At 40.0% G+C, this 13,587-nt stretch overlaps 1 protein-coding gene across 2 annotated transcripts in view; it reads right to left on the reverse strand.

The window, feature by feature from the left end:
* The window catches only part of CTNND2 (catenin delta 2), a 466,576-nt gene that overhangs the window by 118,165 nt on the left and 334,824 nt on the right, over positions 1–13,587 (reverse strand). For both annotated transcript variants that reach the window (XM_088675087.1, XM_088675086.1), the window contains exon 10: positions 3,030–3,162. In XM_088675087.1, coding sequence (XP_088531213.1) covers positions 3,030–3,162 — 133 coding nt within the window. The remainder of the gene's footprint in view (positions 1–3,029; positions 3,163–13,587) is intronic.

Genomic DNA, 13,587 nt, shown 5'->3' on the forward strand with positions numbered 1-13,587 from the left:
ACAGATTTTAAAAACATTAAGTAGTTTATAATGAAATAACATGACATGACAACCAAAAAAGCATGAAGTGAATGAAACCACTACTGTCACTTAGAGAGGTGTCTGTTAAGGATGGAAGGCAGCCAAATAAATGGGATGAAGGGTTCACTGGCTACTGGACCCTTATTTCACATCCTTACCCAAACTGCTGGTATTGTGGCTTTCATAGGTGAAATTAGTTTTCTAGCATACAGGAAGCCAAAACCTTATGTGACCTGCTGTATCATTGCTACCAATGACAGGGTGCCATTTTCTTTCGGAACAAAATGATATTGGCATGTGAAAACTGAACAATTCAATTCTTTTGTTGGGTGACCTCATAAAAAAGACTTATGTGTCTTTAAAAACACAAGGAATTGCTTCAGAAGAATGGACCTTGTTTTTAACAAGAGTGGAAAAAAGAGTTATGTATTAAGTTTTCTAAAATACATAGTGCCCTTTCCACCACTCCCCATCTCTCCTTGCTTTTCCTTCCTAGTAAGGAAGATTTGAGGCATGACAAGAATTGTTATTAGTTTAAGCAACTTTTCCTAGGCAGCTAACAACCTCCTCAAATAGCCTGTCATTTCACCAAACCAATTCTGTTCGCTTGCAGCCCTTCAGTTGAAAAATCTCTCATCTGTTGCCTTTCAACACTAAACACTGTATACAGGGCTATGTTATATAAAAATCAGTTATTGACTACAGTTTAATTGTTTGTGTGTGTGTGTGTGTGTGTGTGTGTGTGTGTGTGTGTGTGTTCAAATAGACACAATATACAAAACTAGGGAAATGATGTGCAGGGCTATTTTTCTAGAAAAAGAAGTGCAGGACTCACCATGTGAGTTGCGGACATATCCGAAATACTGCAGCTGCAAGTCCAGGCAAAAATAGGCTAAATGTGCGGGGAAATCCGGATATATGGCAACCAATGTCAGCAGTGTCGGTTTTGCCAATTTTAAAAAAGTACTGGCAATATTTAAACATAGCTAAGAAGGGGAGGGAAACCCTGGATCTTCCTAATGCAGTTGATCCTAATGGTAATTATTTAGTTCACTTAAATTACTCATGCCTCGTTATAAGAGCTGGAAAGGAAAAATTAAAATCCTTCCAGATGAAATCAACAAAAGCAAACATGAGGGGTGTTTTGTGAGTAAGTTAATGGTTTTTGACACCTAAGGAACCAGCTTGAGGCTCCTGCCCAGGAAACAATCATCATCTCTGCCAAGTGTCCTTTTAATATATTGGTATCCAAGAATCTAACCCGACAGCCAAGAAGTCACCCAAACAGGGGCAATGTATTTCAAGCTACAGTCTCTTTTCCTTGTGTGTGTGGGGAGGGTGGGGGGAAGATTACGAACACAATTTTACCTAAAAGAGAAACCAGCAATTTACAAATTGTACTGAAGTGCAAAGAGCTCTTACTGCTTATTATAGTTGCATGTAACAGCTTGAATCATCGTTACTGATTATAGACAAAAAAATGGTTTTGTTCTTATATGGGTTCAACTAGAATGTTAGGATAAAAGTCATTTTAGTGCCATTGAAATTGATTTCCAGTGGGACTAAAGTGGCCCAAAACCAGGGCATTGTACATCGGAAGCATAGTAGAGGTCTCAAAAAATGACAAAGGGCTCATACATAATAGCAGAAAAGCATGTACAACTGCAAGTTATGGTTAGTGAGAAAGATGTTGTATCAGCACATAAAAAACACATTCCACAATGTTGCGTTTTACTCAATATATGCAAGAAATGGCTTCACAATTACTGGTTCATTGCAGCCAAAGGAAGGAGCAAGTAGAGCCACATTTTCTGACCTTGCAGACACAACTCTAATTCCTATGAAGAATCTTGTTTATATATATAAAAAAATCCAATAAGCAGAGTGGATGGGTCAGCTCATCAAAAGAAAGGATCCTAAGGGACCTTTTGAAGTTAGTTAACAAATTAACAACTTTCCATCTGTATACTTGCTAGTGCTCCAGGGGTTCCATTCTAACTCTATAATGTAAAGACTTTAAAGAAATACAATCCTTTTAGTCTTTTCATCACTTGAAAAGGCAAATGGCTCTGTGCCTAAACACACACAACCATCCTAAATTACAGGGATCAAATGGAGGTCCAGAGACATGTTCCTCCTACAATTCTGGTGATCACAGCAGATGCATACTGCAAGCAGTATGGTCAGGGGCAGAATGCCCTTCTATGGAGTCAGCAAGTGATAAAAGTCCTCAAGTCACCATTATGAATGAAGCCAGGCTAAAGGCAAAGATGCACCTTTTAGGAAGCATCTATGCTAAGCAGAAACATTAAATGTTGGCTAAAATGAGGTTGTAACACATTTGACTCTGGTGCAAATCTTTTTTAAAAACAAAACAAAACACCAATTTCTTTCAAGAGAGATATGAGAGAGCAGGGCATCAGGCTAACTATAACTTTCAGTACTGTATAACTATACTACAAAAAGTATCACTGATTCAAATAATTTTGTGTGAATGTGACCGTTCCCAGGAGGCATGGCTTGCTGTAGCCCAACCAATCAAGGAAAAATTGCACTTTAATAACAATACACATGTCTGTAATGAGGGAGATTACACATATGATCAAGAAATTATTATTCCAGTGCTCACCTGCCTCCCCTATGTTCTGGAAATAAGCTATATGAACAATAGTTCTGAGATTACCTTTTCTTCCACATGCCTGTAACTAAAAGCTTTATGTAAGGTGATGTCAAAAAAGGTTAAGGTACTTCCACAACAGAGAGAAAGCTGAAATTTGGTACACAGCCCAATGACAGAATAAAAGCCCCCCCCCAAGAAAACCTCAGTTCATGAAGTCTGCCTCACAAAAAGGCAACAAAGCAGCACGGAATAAGCCACAGCAGAAGATAGGAAGGTCTCCTGGAGTTCTCCATAAAGAAAAAGGCAGCTCAGAATTTCAACTGTGGTTTAGCATACATATGTTGTACAACACACATACGCACAGGTTTTAAACAACTAATTCTCTTACCTCAGCTTTTATTTTATTGTCTCCAAAGCAGAGGTGCTGTAAGTAAGCAGCGGCATTGGATTGTACTGAGGGGAACTGATGCTGTAACATCTGAATGACTTCTGGAAGTTCCGGGTCTCTCCATCCAAACTCTCTGTGCACAAAGAAACAAGAAGGGATTTAGCAGTTGCTCTAATAATGACAGCAGCACCTATACTTGTTCATGCCCGTAGTTTTAATGCACCAAGCTCAGGAAATGTATAGGGGGATTTTGTTGGTATCACTGCCAGAATGAAGGTAGACGGTAACCAGTATGATGACTACCCAGAAATTTAAAATCCACTGCGATTAGAGAAAGGTAACTTTGGCTAGATTAGTTTTCTCAAAGTTCTATTATTCTAAAATAATAGAAATGAAATGCACTATAGGAAGCCCTGATAAAGATTAACAAAAAAAAAAAAACATACAGAAACACAGCCATTATGCACAACCATGCTTTCTCACTGACGATGAACAGAGCCAATCCCAAGTACCAGATCTGGACTGGGAGTTGGGAGAGAAGCAGTATCAGAGGACGGGCATCACCTAAAGCGCTCCACAGGATTGCAACAAAGAACTTGGGCTCAACTGTGGGATGTTCAGAGCCTTGAGACTGGCACTGTGCCTACAAGCATGCAAAATTCTCATGTTCCTTATCTTGAATCAGATTGGACCAATGCAGTGTTCTTACAGGAAAATACCCCAGGGTTGAATCAAGTTTGGAAACGCATCCAAGTTACAGATGTGCTCACGGTTTTCTCACATTATCTACCCCAATGTACCATGAGCACTTTGTACAGTTCATGACTTATTGTGTGCCAAGCTATGCTCAATATCCATATTTCTATATCACAAACCACAACCAAACACTTCACCCCCACCACCATTTGCTTGTAATTTGTGTTATAACCCCACCCCTCACTACCTCTAGAGAGGAGGAAGTGCACACGGACACGGCACCGAGCCACCGAGCATGTATCAGAACCTGATCTATCACTAACCTCCAGCTGCACCAAGAACTGAGAGCTGTCAAAATGTGTCTGCTTGAGAAATGGGTTTATGTGCATGGATATGTGCAAACTCCCAAACTATGAAAACCAGGAAATAAGTTCAGAGAACGATGACTATCTGAGGAAGAGTTGGACGATTACTGCAACAATTTGAAGATGAGCATGCAAGACCAAAGGTGCTCAGGACAAAGGGCTGGATCCTGACTTAGTCATAATTAGAACAGAATCCCCTGAAAGCAACTGGACCCAAGTTAGTCAGAACTACCAAATTCTGTTGAGTCTACTAGGTTTGGACCCAACACAATATAACTAAGCATCTATTTCAACAACCCAAATGGATAAGCGTTCCCCAGAATTGTTATAAAGGCTGTTAATTTTTGCTTGCATGGGATGCAGAATGGAAAAGTTTAGAACAAGTATATCAAAGCAAACCTATAGGGTCACATTGAGTGTTGCTGTTCCCTTAGTGCAGCAGACTTCTACGACATAGGGGGTTAGATTAGATGACCCTCGTGGTCCCTTGCAACTCTATGATTCTAGGAGTCTATGTCCGAACATTCCCATCCTCTTCTCTTCCGTGCACCTCATAATCTGCTCCAGAAGGTTGGAGGGTGCCTCTGAGCAGTTTTTGAGGGCGTGCAGGGAGGAGGGGAAGGCGAAGTCCTGTTACATGAACAGAATTCTGCATGCATTGCACAGAGTTGGATACAACCCAGAACATTCTATTAGTGTCTTAATCAATACTTGGTCTCTAAAAAATGTATATGAACAATATGTATCTCTTTTTTGAAGAAATCAAAAGTAGCCGGACCACAGAAAATTCTTAAATCTCCTTTGCAGAAAAGGATGAGATATGTATTTGACCCAAATTAAATTTAATCATTTCTCATGTTTTCTATCACAGAGTTATGTTTGCACTTCTGGTTATCTTCCACCAAACACCCACCTCCCAAACTTTGCAAAATATTTATCAACAGCATTCACACATAAAGAAATCACATGACTAAATAAAGCTAATGGGGCATGTGGTTAAAGTTGTGATTACATACAAAACTGCATGATTGCTGCAAGTCTGCTGCCTATTTCCCCACTCTTGAGGTACAGAACTTTCCAGAAATCATAGTCAACATTATTCACCATAAGGACTAACTGGCCACTCATGTTGACAACTGTTCTGTTGTTTTAGTCTTACCAGAGATGAAATTTCAGGCCAAGTTTTCAGTCTGACTATTCTGCTTTGATGCAATTACTTAACTTAGATTTCTCCATGGCTATGTACACATTAGCGGCTGAAAACACAGTGAGGTGGTTCTCCGCTGACTTTCAAGTTGTACACAACAGTGAGGTGGTCACTACCTCGTCAACTCCTCCAACCCCTTTTCACGGACCTGTCACCTGCGCCTGAGCTGTCATCCACACATGTACAATGACCTTCTCAAATGTACACACCTCAGCTTAACTGCAAAGTGAAGGTAGCTTAAGTTTTCCTTTTGGATTGTTGAAGTTTAGTTTGAGGGAAAGTGCACCAAACAGCAGTATTTCTCAAGAAACTACAGGAAAGCTTTGCATCATCGATTGAAAAGCCAGCGGCGAGAGCGCACTGGAGCCAGAGTAAATGGTCATGCGTACGAAGCCTGTGTCTCTACTAAACAGTGATTTTAACAGCTGACAGATTTTGCGTTTCAATACAAGTTTAGTCTAAATGAACTGACAACTTGGAAACTCCAACTGCATGAGTAACTCATACATCTGCATCTCTTCAAATAGAGGAAATGAAGTGGCAGTTTCAACCATGAATGTTTAATTAAAACTGAGTAGTAGAACCACTGTTACATACACATACACAGCCATCTTTATATTCCATTCTGTTTTACTTTAAAGCAACATCTACAATTTAATTTTGTTGTCTTTCCTCACACTGGTGCGTTTTAGCCATGGAGGACTCAAACTGGCAATGTAATATCTGAAAATAATATACTGATGCATGTTCATGGTTAACTGGTTTCCTTGCTTTAAAACTCTAGTCACTTCACCATACTAGTGAGCTCTTCCTGTCAACATGTTGCTAGAATCCCAACTCAGAATTTACAAAAATTGGTCCAGTGGCAGTTTAATGTGTCTTTTGACAGGCTTAAAGTACTTGGTAAATTTGCATGAAACTACAGAAGCTTGGCACTTAAACTATTTTTAAAAATGTGGTTGTACCAATTGGGTTGGTTCCATAGAAATGCATGTATAATATAGGGCTGGTGAAAGATGCCCCCCCCCAAAAGCCCACCCTGGAGAAAGGTGAAGGACCCTCATGTATGGGATGGGCTTTGGCATGGTTTCTGGAAAATTGGTGGAGACAACTACCACTAACAGGAGTCATTAGAAGAGGTTGCCTCTGTCTGATTTTCTGGGGGTGGGGTACCTTTCCCTCATACCCCTATTTCAAAGCCCACCCCAATCAGTAGAACCCCTGAACCTCCTGGCTATTAGCTGTGAAGTGGTCAAGGCAGCTTCTAACAGCCACGTTAGACACCCCCCCCATCCAAAACATTTCAAAGAACCTTCATGTAAATTACATACAATGCGATTTCTGTTTTAGCTGTTTCCTGGTTACTCAGGGAATAAAAGGAAGCCAACAGCAGGAGTACTTGCACAAGAAGTAGTACAGATACGGTAGTCAAATCCACGAATTTCATGTGGAGTCAGGAATGCAAGCCAAACCTTTCCAAATGCATAGGATGTCACTTTGTTTTGAATTTTTAAAGAAGACCTGTAGTATGCATTTCCTCTGTGCTGTTTATGGGAAGAATTTCATAGCAAATGTTTATGCTCACAATGAATTTGTTTTTATTCTAAAACATCAAAGCAGGTAAGAAACTGATGTGTGATTGCCGCTTTATAAGCAGATTTTATGCAAAACTGCTAAATTTGCAGCTAAATGGCTTGATAAATATGTTGAATTAAGCCACTCTAATGACTCCCCCATACCTTAGGCGTACAATATTCTTATACTGTAATATTTTTTTAAAAAAATGTTTTAAAAATAAAGATGGTGAGTATCAGCTAATTAGACTTAAGGGAATATTTCTCTGGGAAAGGACTGTTTTCAAGTACTGCAAATATTGATTGCAATGGACTAGTCTGGCTTGAATCCAGTGTTTGCATGAGCAGAAGCCATTTGCTCAGCTACCCTTCCCTACCTCTCAGAGGATGGAAGACTATCAGGAAAGACCTGGGATATGGTAAGCTGGGGCTGTAGCAGGAAAGGAGAACTGGAGAAGACTGGGGGGAGGCAGTTTGCCTCTCAGTCATTTCCTGAAGCTCTCCTAGTGTTTGGGGGAGGGGGGAGGGAGAGCATTTGTGTATACTGTGGAACCTCGGTTTATGAACACCTCGGTTTACGAATTTTCGGTTTACGAACGCCGCGGACCCATCTGCAATGGATTAATTCACTTTCCATTACTTTCAATGGGAAAGTTCACTTCAGTTTATGAACGCTTCAGTTTAAGTACTCTGTGGACCGTCTGGAACAGATTAATCCACTCTCCATTACTTTCAATAGGAAAGTTCGCTTCAGTTTATGAACGCTTCAGTTTATGAACAGACTTCTGGAACCAATTGTGTTCATAAACCGAGGAACCACTGTATGTGTATGTGTGTGTTTTCACGTGGGAGGAGAAGTCTTGCAAATATCCGGTTTCTGGTCATACAAATTCTGGATCAAAGCCTCTGTTTAACTACAATATGCTTAACTTAATTTTGTTAAAGATCTAACAGAGACAGAATTCTATTGAATTATTGTTCAGGCCAGCATCACAACAATTTTTCACATTTAGTTTTTAGTGAATCGCGTTCAAGGTATATCTAACATTAGTCACTGACAGTTGTAGATACTACTTTTTTTTTTACTTAATACAAATGTACTAACATTACTCTCCAAAGCATGAGTTGCTCACCTGTGCTCAAAAAGGCACCAGGTATTTACAATAGCTGTTTCTTTTCACTTTTCACTTTCCATATTGCATTTTACCTCTTCATCATGCAAACTGCCAACAGGTTAGGTCCAGTCCAAGATCTCTTGCCACCTAATGTGGAAAACCCAAAATGGGGTTCCCTGCTAAAAAAATTAACTGGATCTTTCCTGCTCCAAGTCTGCCACTTGACCTAACCATATTAATCTTCCTCATGGCATTGCCATCAGGGATTATGCAAGCTTCAATCTGTAAATGCCAAACATATGAAGAGACCTTATACAAAGAATTAGTTAACATTTTCTCACGGGTCCTAATATAACACTGCTTGCCTCTGTTGCTTTACTATTATACCCCCCCCCCCCAATGCACACAATGTATCTGTAAGTAGAAATAAATGCTAAAGAAAATGGCTATTTTGCAAGACTGATTGGCAATCCGTGACTACAATGTGCATTGATTTATTAAATCAGTCATAACTGGAGGGGGGTAACTAGATCTTCTAGAGCACATCTGTTAAAAGTAAATAGCAGGAGCACATCACAATAATTTAGAAATATTTGGGCATTATCAACAGTGAATCTATTCATTTTCTACTCAGATGCATATTTTTAAAAGAATAGTGATGAGGAAATACTACCAACATCTTTGAGTAGAGAATAAACACACTATGCTAAGTAGAATCAAAAGAACATATAGCCCATGCTATTTAAGAAACCCATGGGTCTTCTAAATGTACAGAATTGTACAAAATCATAGAAAACGCTTTAGAAAATATGAGGCACATTTCCAAAATATAAGATAAAAAACAAATAAAATAAAACCTACATACAGCAACAGTGCAGGCTCCTATGATGTAAGTAATGGGCCCCACCTGCTATATAAAGGGCCCCATTACTTTTAGTAGCTTAGGGCCTCACCAGACCTAAATCCAGCCCTGGAGCCACTGTATAGATGGTAGCATTGCTGGTGCCAATCCAGCGCATCCGCAAAGCGCTGAGCTGACTACCCCGCTGCCCAGCCCAACCCATGGCTCTGTCCCAGCCCTGTTCTCTGGCCACTGCAGCATCACAAGCGTTAAAATATTACAAAGCAGAATTGCTACCTCATTTGTTAGATGCCCACCATCAAAAAGTTGTGAGGTGTCTTAGAATTCAAGACGTATGAAAGGCGAAAGATGCAAAGCACTAAATTAATCACAGTCTAATTCTAAAAGCAACAGAGACAGAAGCGGGCTGCATCAGTGCTGCATCATAACACCATGAACTTGAGCAAGATTCAGATGCTACTTTGAACACAGATGACACTGAGCTAATTGGGAACGAGTACTTAAAACTCCTGTTACTAGGCTATCCTTTTGATGCTAATTCTTATGATATATTTGAGTTTCAGGGTGAGTGTTTTTATAATCATCATGACAGAAAGTATCAACCGTGCTCTCCAGCTCATGGAAGTATACTTTGATCTAATCCAGGCATCCCCAAGCTTCGGCCCTTCAGATGTTTTGGACTACAATTCCCATCATCCCTGACCACTGGTCCTGTTAGCTAGGGATCATGGGAGTTGTAGGCCAAAACATCTGAAGGGCCGCAGTTTGGGGATGCCTGATCTAATCTTCTTCACTGGATTCAACCCAATGATTTTTGGGGGGGAGGGGAGCAGAGAAAAGTTCAGCTTTCAGGGGGTAAAGTTACTGAGCTTTTTTTTAGTTTTGCCCAAAGTTGTGGAGATACTTTTTTTTTTGCAAACAACCAACATTTAGACATTTAGCCAATTTCTGCAGTATTCCATGTATGTCTGGGAAATTCCAGACATGTGGCAAGCCTATGATATACCGTAACTCACTAGGAGACATATGATTTGCACCCAGTTAAAAAGTGATTTCGTAGTTGATGATGTGGAAGACTTCTCCCTCAGACCCTGAGGAGCCATTCTCAGAGTAGACAGAACTTAGCTAGATTGACAGAGTAGTCTGATCCAATATTAGGCAATTTACTATGTTACACTGATTGTATAATGTATTTACATGTATTCATGCCTCATTTTTCAACCCTGAAGGGTTTCCAGAGTGCCGCACAGTGAATTTGAAGCAAGTAATCATCAACGTTGAAACTTCAGTGCATTGAATATGGTAAAAGTCAAGTAAGAAGTATGCATACATATATAATTTTATTGATATGCTGCCTTTCCATAGTTCAAATCATGCTCAAGGTGGCTTATGACATGACAAAAATACACAATTACAACAACAAAAGTAGCCATAAATAAAACAGCAAAAAATGCACAAACCAAACAATTTCCACATAAATCATAATTAAGCTCTACAAGAAAGATACAAAAAATAATGTCTACAACATCAACAATCCCCAGCTAAACAATACCCCAACGTACACAAATAGCACTCCAGATTCAACATAAGTGAACTACAGCTAAAGCCAAATCTCTCTCTCTGTTTCTTTCTTTTGCCAAGAAAACATTTTCATTGGCGCAACAGCAGCCATCTACCATATGCCTAGAAATTAAGAAGAAGAATTTGCTCATTTCTCTGCAACTCTCCCTTTTCTGGGTCAAGTGTTATGCACCAAAAATGAGAGAAGACACTATATGTGTACACAGATTGTATATTTATTGAATGTAACCACGTGTGACCTCCCCTGTAGCTGGGTGGTCATTGACCATATTGACATAAGTGGCCAACCTGCAACGTGGCAATTGAGCTCTAACTGCTACCCAAGATAAGAAGATTAGCATAGCATGGTCTTCCTTACTTCCTGCTCTTAAGCTAACTTGCTATCGGCTCTAGATTCAAACTATACCTAGACAGAAGGTGGGGGCTGTTGGAGGGTTGTGGTGTGCACTGGCTTGACAACAATTACTTCAGAGTGACACCACTGGTATGGACTAAGACCGCAATACTGCAGCATTGTAGCAACTGGAGTGAATATTCCCAATGAAATTTAAATAGGATTAGTGTGTAAAGCATGCAACCTCCCTTTCGTATTTTGGCAGGTGAGTGTACAATGTTTGAAAGAAAGATTAAAACGCCAATAAAAAACGTGAAAGTCTCCCCCCCTCCCCCTTAGCAGAATTAACAGCAATTTTTGGGTCGCCTGCAATGCTGTGGGAGAAGCATTTATCTTCATTTGCATAGGATCCTGCCGTTAACCGCTTCAGAGAGGAACTGCTATAAACGAACATGTGCGTGTTGATTAAGAGAACACAGGCATTTTAAAGAGCATATATGTCACCATTTGGCATCCCGAGGATAATTTTGCAGCACCAGTTTTACACTGAAGCTGTGAAGGCAGTTATGACAAGGGTCCCTTATTTTCAATTTTTGCAAGGGTTAATTTTCAATGTGTTAGTTTCTAGGGCTAATTTACGTTATTAGAGCAGAACATTCGCATCTGATCAAGCAGTTGGCATACAGAAACACAGGCACCAACACCTACCCCGTTCCGGGCAAAACTGCCTGCAAGCAGCTTTGGAGAGAAGATTTATGTAGGAACCATATGTTGAAAAATGACACCAAACATTTATCATAAAAAGAAAAATGCTTCTAAGTCTGCTGGGACGAATATTTTTTTATGATTTTTTTTTTAAAAAAACCCTGCTTTTTGGTTATTTTGCTTTATGGTATAACGTGATCTATATTTTCATACGTTTACTTTTATCACAGACAAGCAGAGCAAAAATAGGAATCCAGGGCAAATATATCAAAACGATTATTGAAAAGCTTTCCAAACCACTGTTCTCGCAGCTGCTGCTTGATTATCTAGCATGTTCTTAAAGCATTAAAGCCATTTTTTCCAACTGGCATAGCCTTTGGAAAAAGGAAAAAGAAAGAAAGAAGGAAAACTAAAAAGATGGTAACCCACCGATGAGTCCTGCCAAAGCAGAAGAGGGTCGCACAAGTTTGCTTGTATTAAGAACTAGCTGTACCCAGCCACATGTTTCTGTGGGTCATCCCTGTGACTCCCCCCACCCCATCCTGATCCATGACCCATCCCAAACCCGTCCTGCCCCCACCCCCACCCCAGGCGAGTCCACACCTCCACTCAGCCCAGTCTGCTGTTTTGCTCTTCCCTGCAAACCCGAGCTGAGCTGTTTTGGAGAGGGAAGGTTTTCTAGCTGCAGTACCATTGGAGTCGCCGCTAGAGGGCGATGTTTTGCAACCTCTCATGTTCCCGTTTTTCTGGTTTTTCCAGAAAAGTTTATACAAACACTCACCTATTCACATTTGACGTTGTGTCCAAATTTCAACGCAATCGGTCAAGCGGTTTCGGAGAAAAGTGGAATATAACAAACATGGACAGCTTACATTATATGATATATGATCCAGCTGACTTAAATTAGCTGTATGATCTGATCGACCAGGACTCTTCTTACATCATATGATGTAAGAAGAGTCCTGGTAGATCAGATTATACAGCAAATTTAAGTCAGCTGGATATTTCTGGAAAGGCATAAAAGCAACACCCTTCATCTTTTACCCTCGACTACCTGACATTCACAGGTATGCTGCCTCTAAATATGGAGGCTCTGATGACTAGAGCCACCACTTCTCCCTGTCCGGTTGAAGGGAAATACAGCCGTATCTTGGTTTTCGAACAGCTTAGTTCCCGAACGTTTTGGCTCCCAAACGTCACAAACCTACGGCTTCCGATTGGCTGCAAGAACTTCCTGCACCCAATCAGAAGCCATGCTTTGGTTTCCGAACGTTTTGGAAGTCAAACGGACTTGCGGAACAGATTCCATTAGACTTCCAAGGTACGACTGTACTGGAATGATTACAACTTGCACCCCGCCACACAGTAACCCATGTGCTGTTTGGTCAGTCCTTAGAGCCATGGAATAACTCTGCATTTATTATTTCTAATTCTTAAACCACTTTGCATCAAGGGGCTTTGTCAGGCAGTAGCAAAAAGGACGGCTCTGCCATTCTTGCTAGGCATAAGTTGAGACTTAAACTGCTAAAGCCAATTCATCAAATTAGACTGAAAGCAAGAGTAAGAGTAAGCAAGAGACACAGCATAATGATTAATAGAGTCTGAATCAGGCTTTGTTTTCAGAGCAGTTCCTTGTTCTTTTTTAATAATAATAATAATAATAATAATAATAATAATAATAATAATAATAATTTAGACTGCAAAGTGTGGTCCATTTAATTCCCAGTGGAAAATGAGGCTAGACTTAACGCCTCACAGAATGCAGGATCAATGTTTGAAATCCCTGCTTCCGTTCTTTAATCTGCTTCATCAAAATAAGACTCATGAAATATTATGCGGCCATGAAAACATTAACAAAATATAGGCAGTTAAACTGCTGTTTTTTCCGCCTTATGCTAAATCTTTCTATTTTTATGTACACACCCTGCATCTTAGTAACCTAAACATGGCTATTTGAACCTGCATGGGATATGGTCTATCTATCCACAAACTGGAACAGACATTGATGATGCACCAACACTAACATACTAAATCATTTTTATTTTCTCTTCCTGCAAGTGTTTGTTGCGATGCATATTGCAGATTTAAAAATGCTTTGAAATACACTGTTCTCCTAAGA

The sequence above is a fragment of the Zootoca vivipara genome, chromosome 8 (genome assembly GCF_965207765.1).
Source record: "Zootoca vivipara chromosome 8, rZooViv2.hap1.1, whole genome shotgun sequence".
NCBI lineage: Eukaryota > Metazoa > Chordata > Lepidosauria > Squamata > Lacertidae > Zootoca > Zootoca vivipara.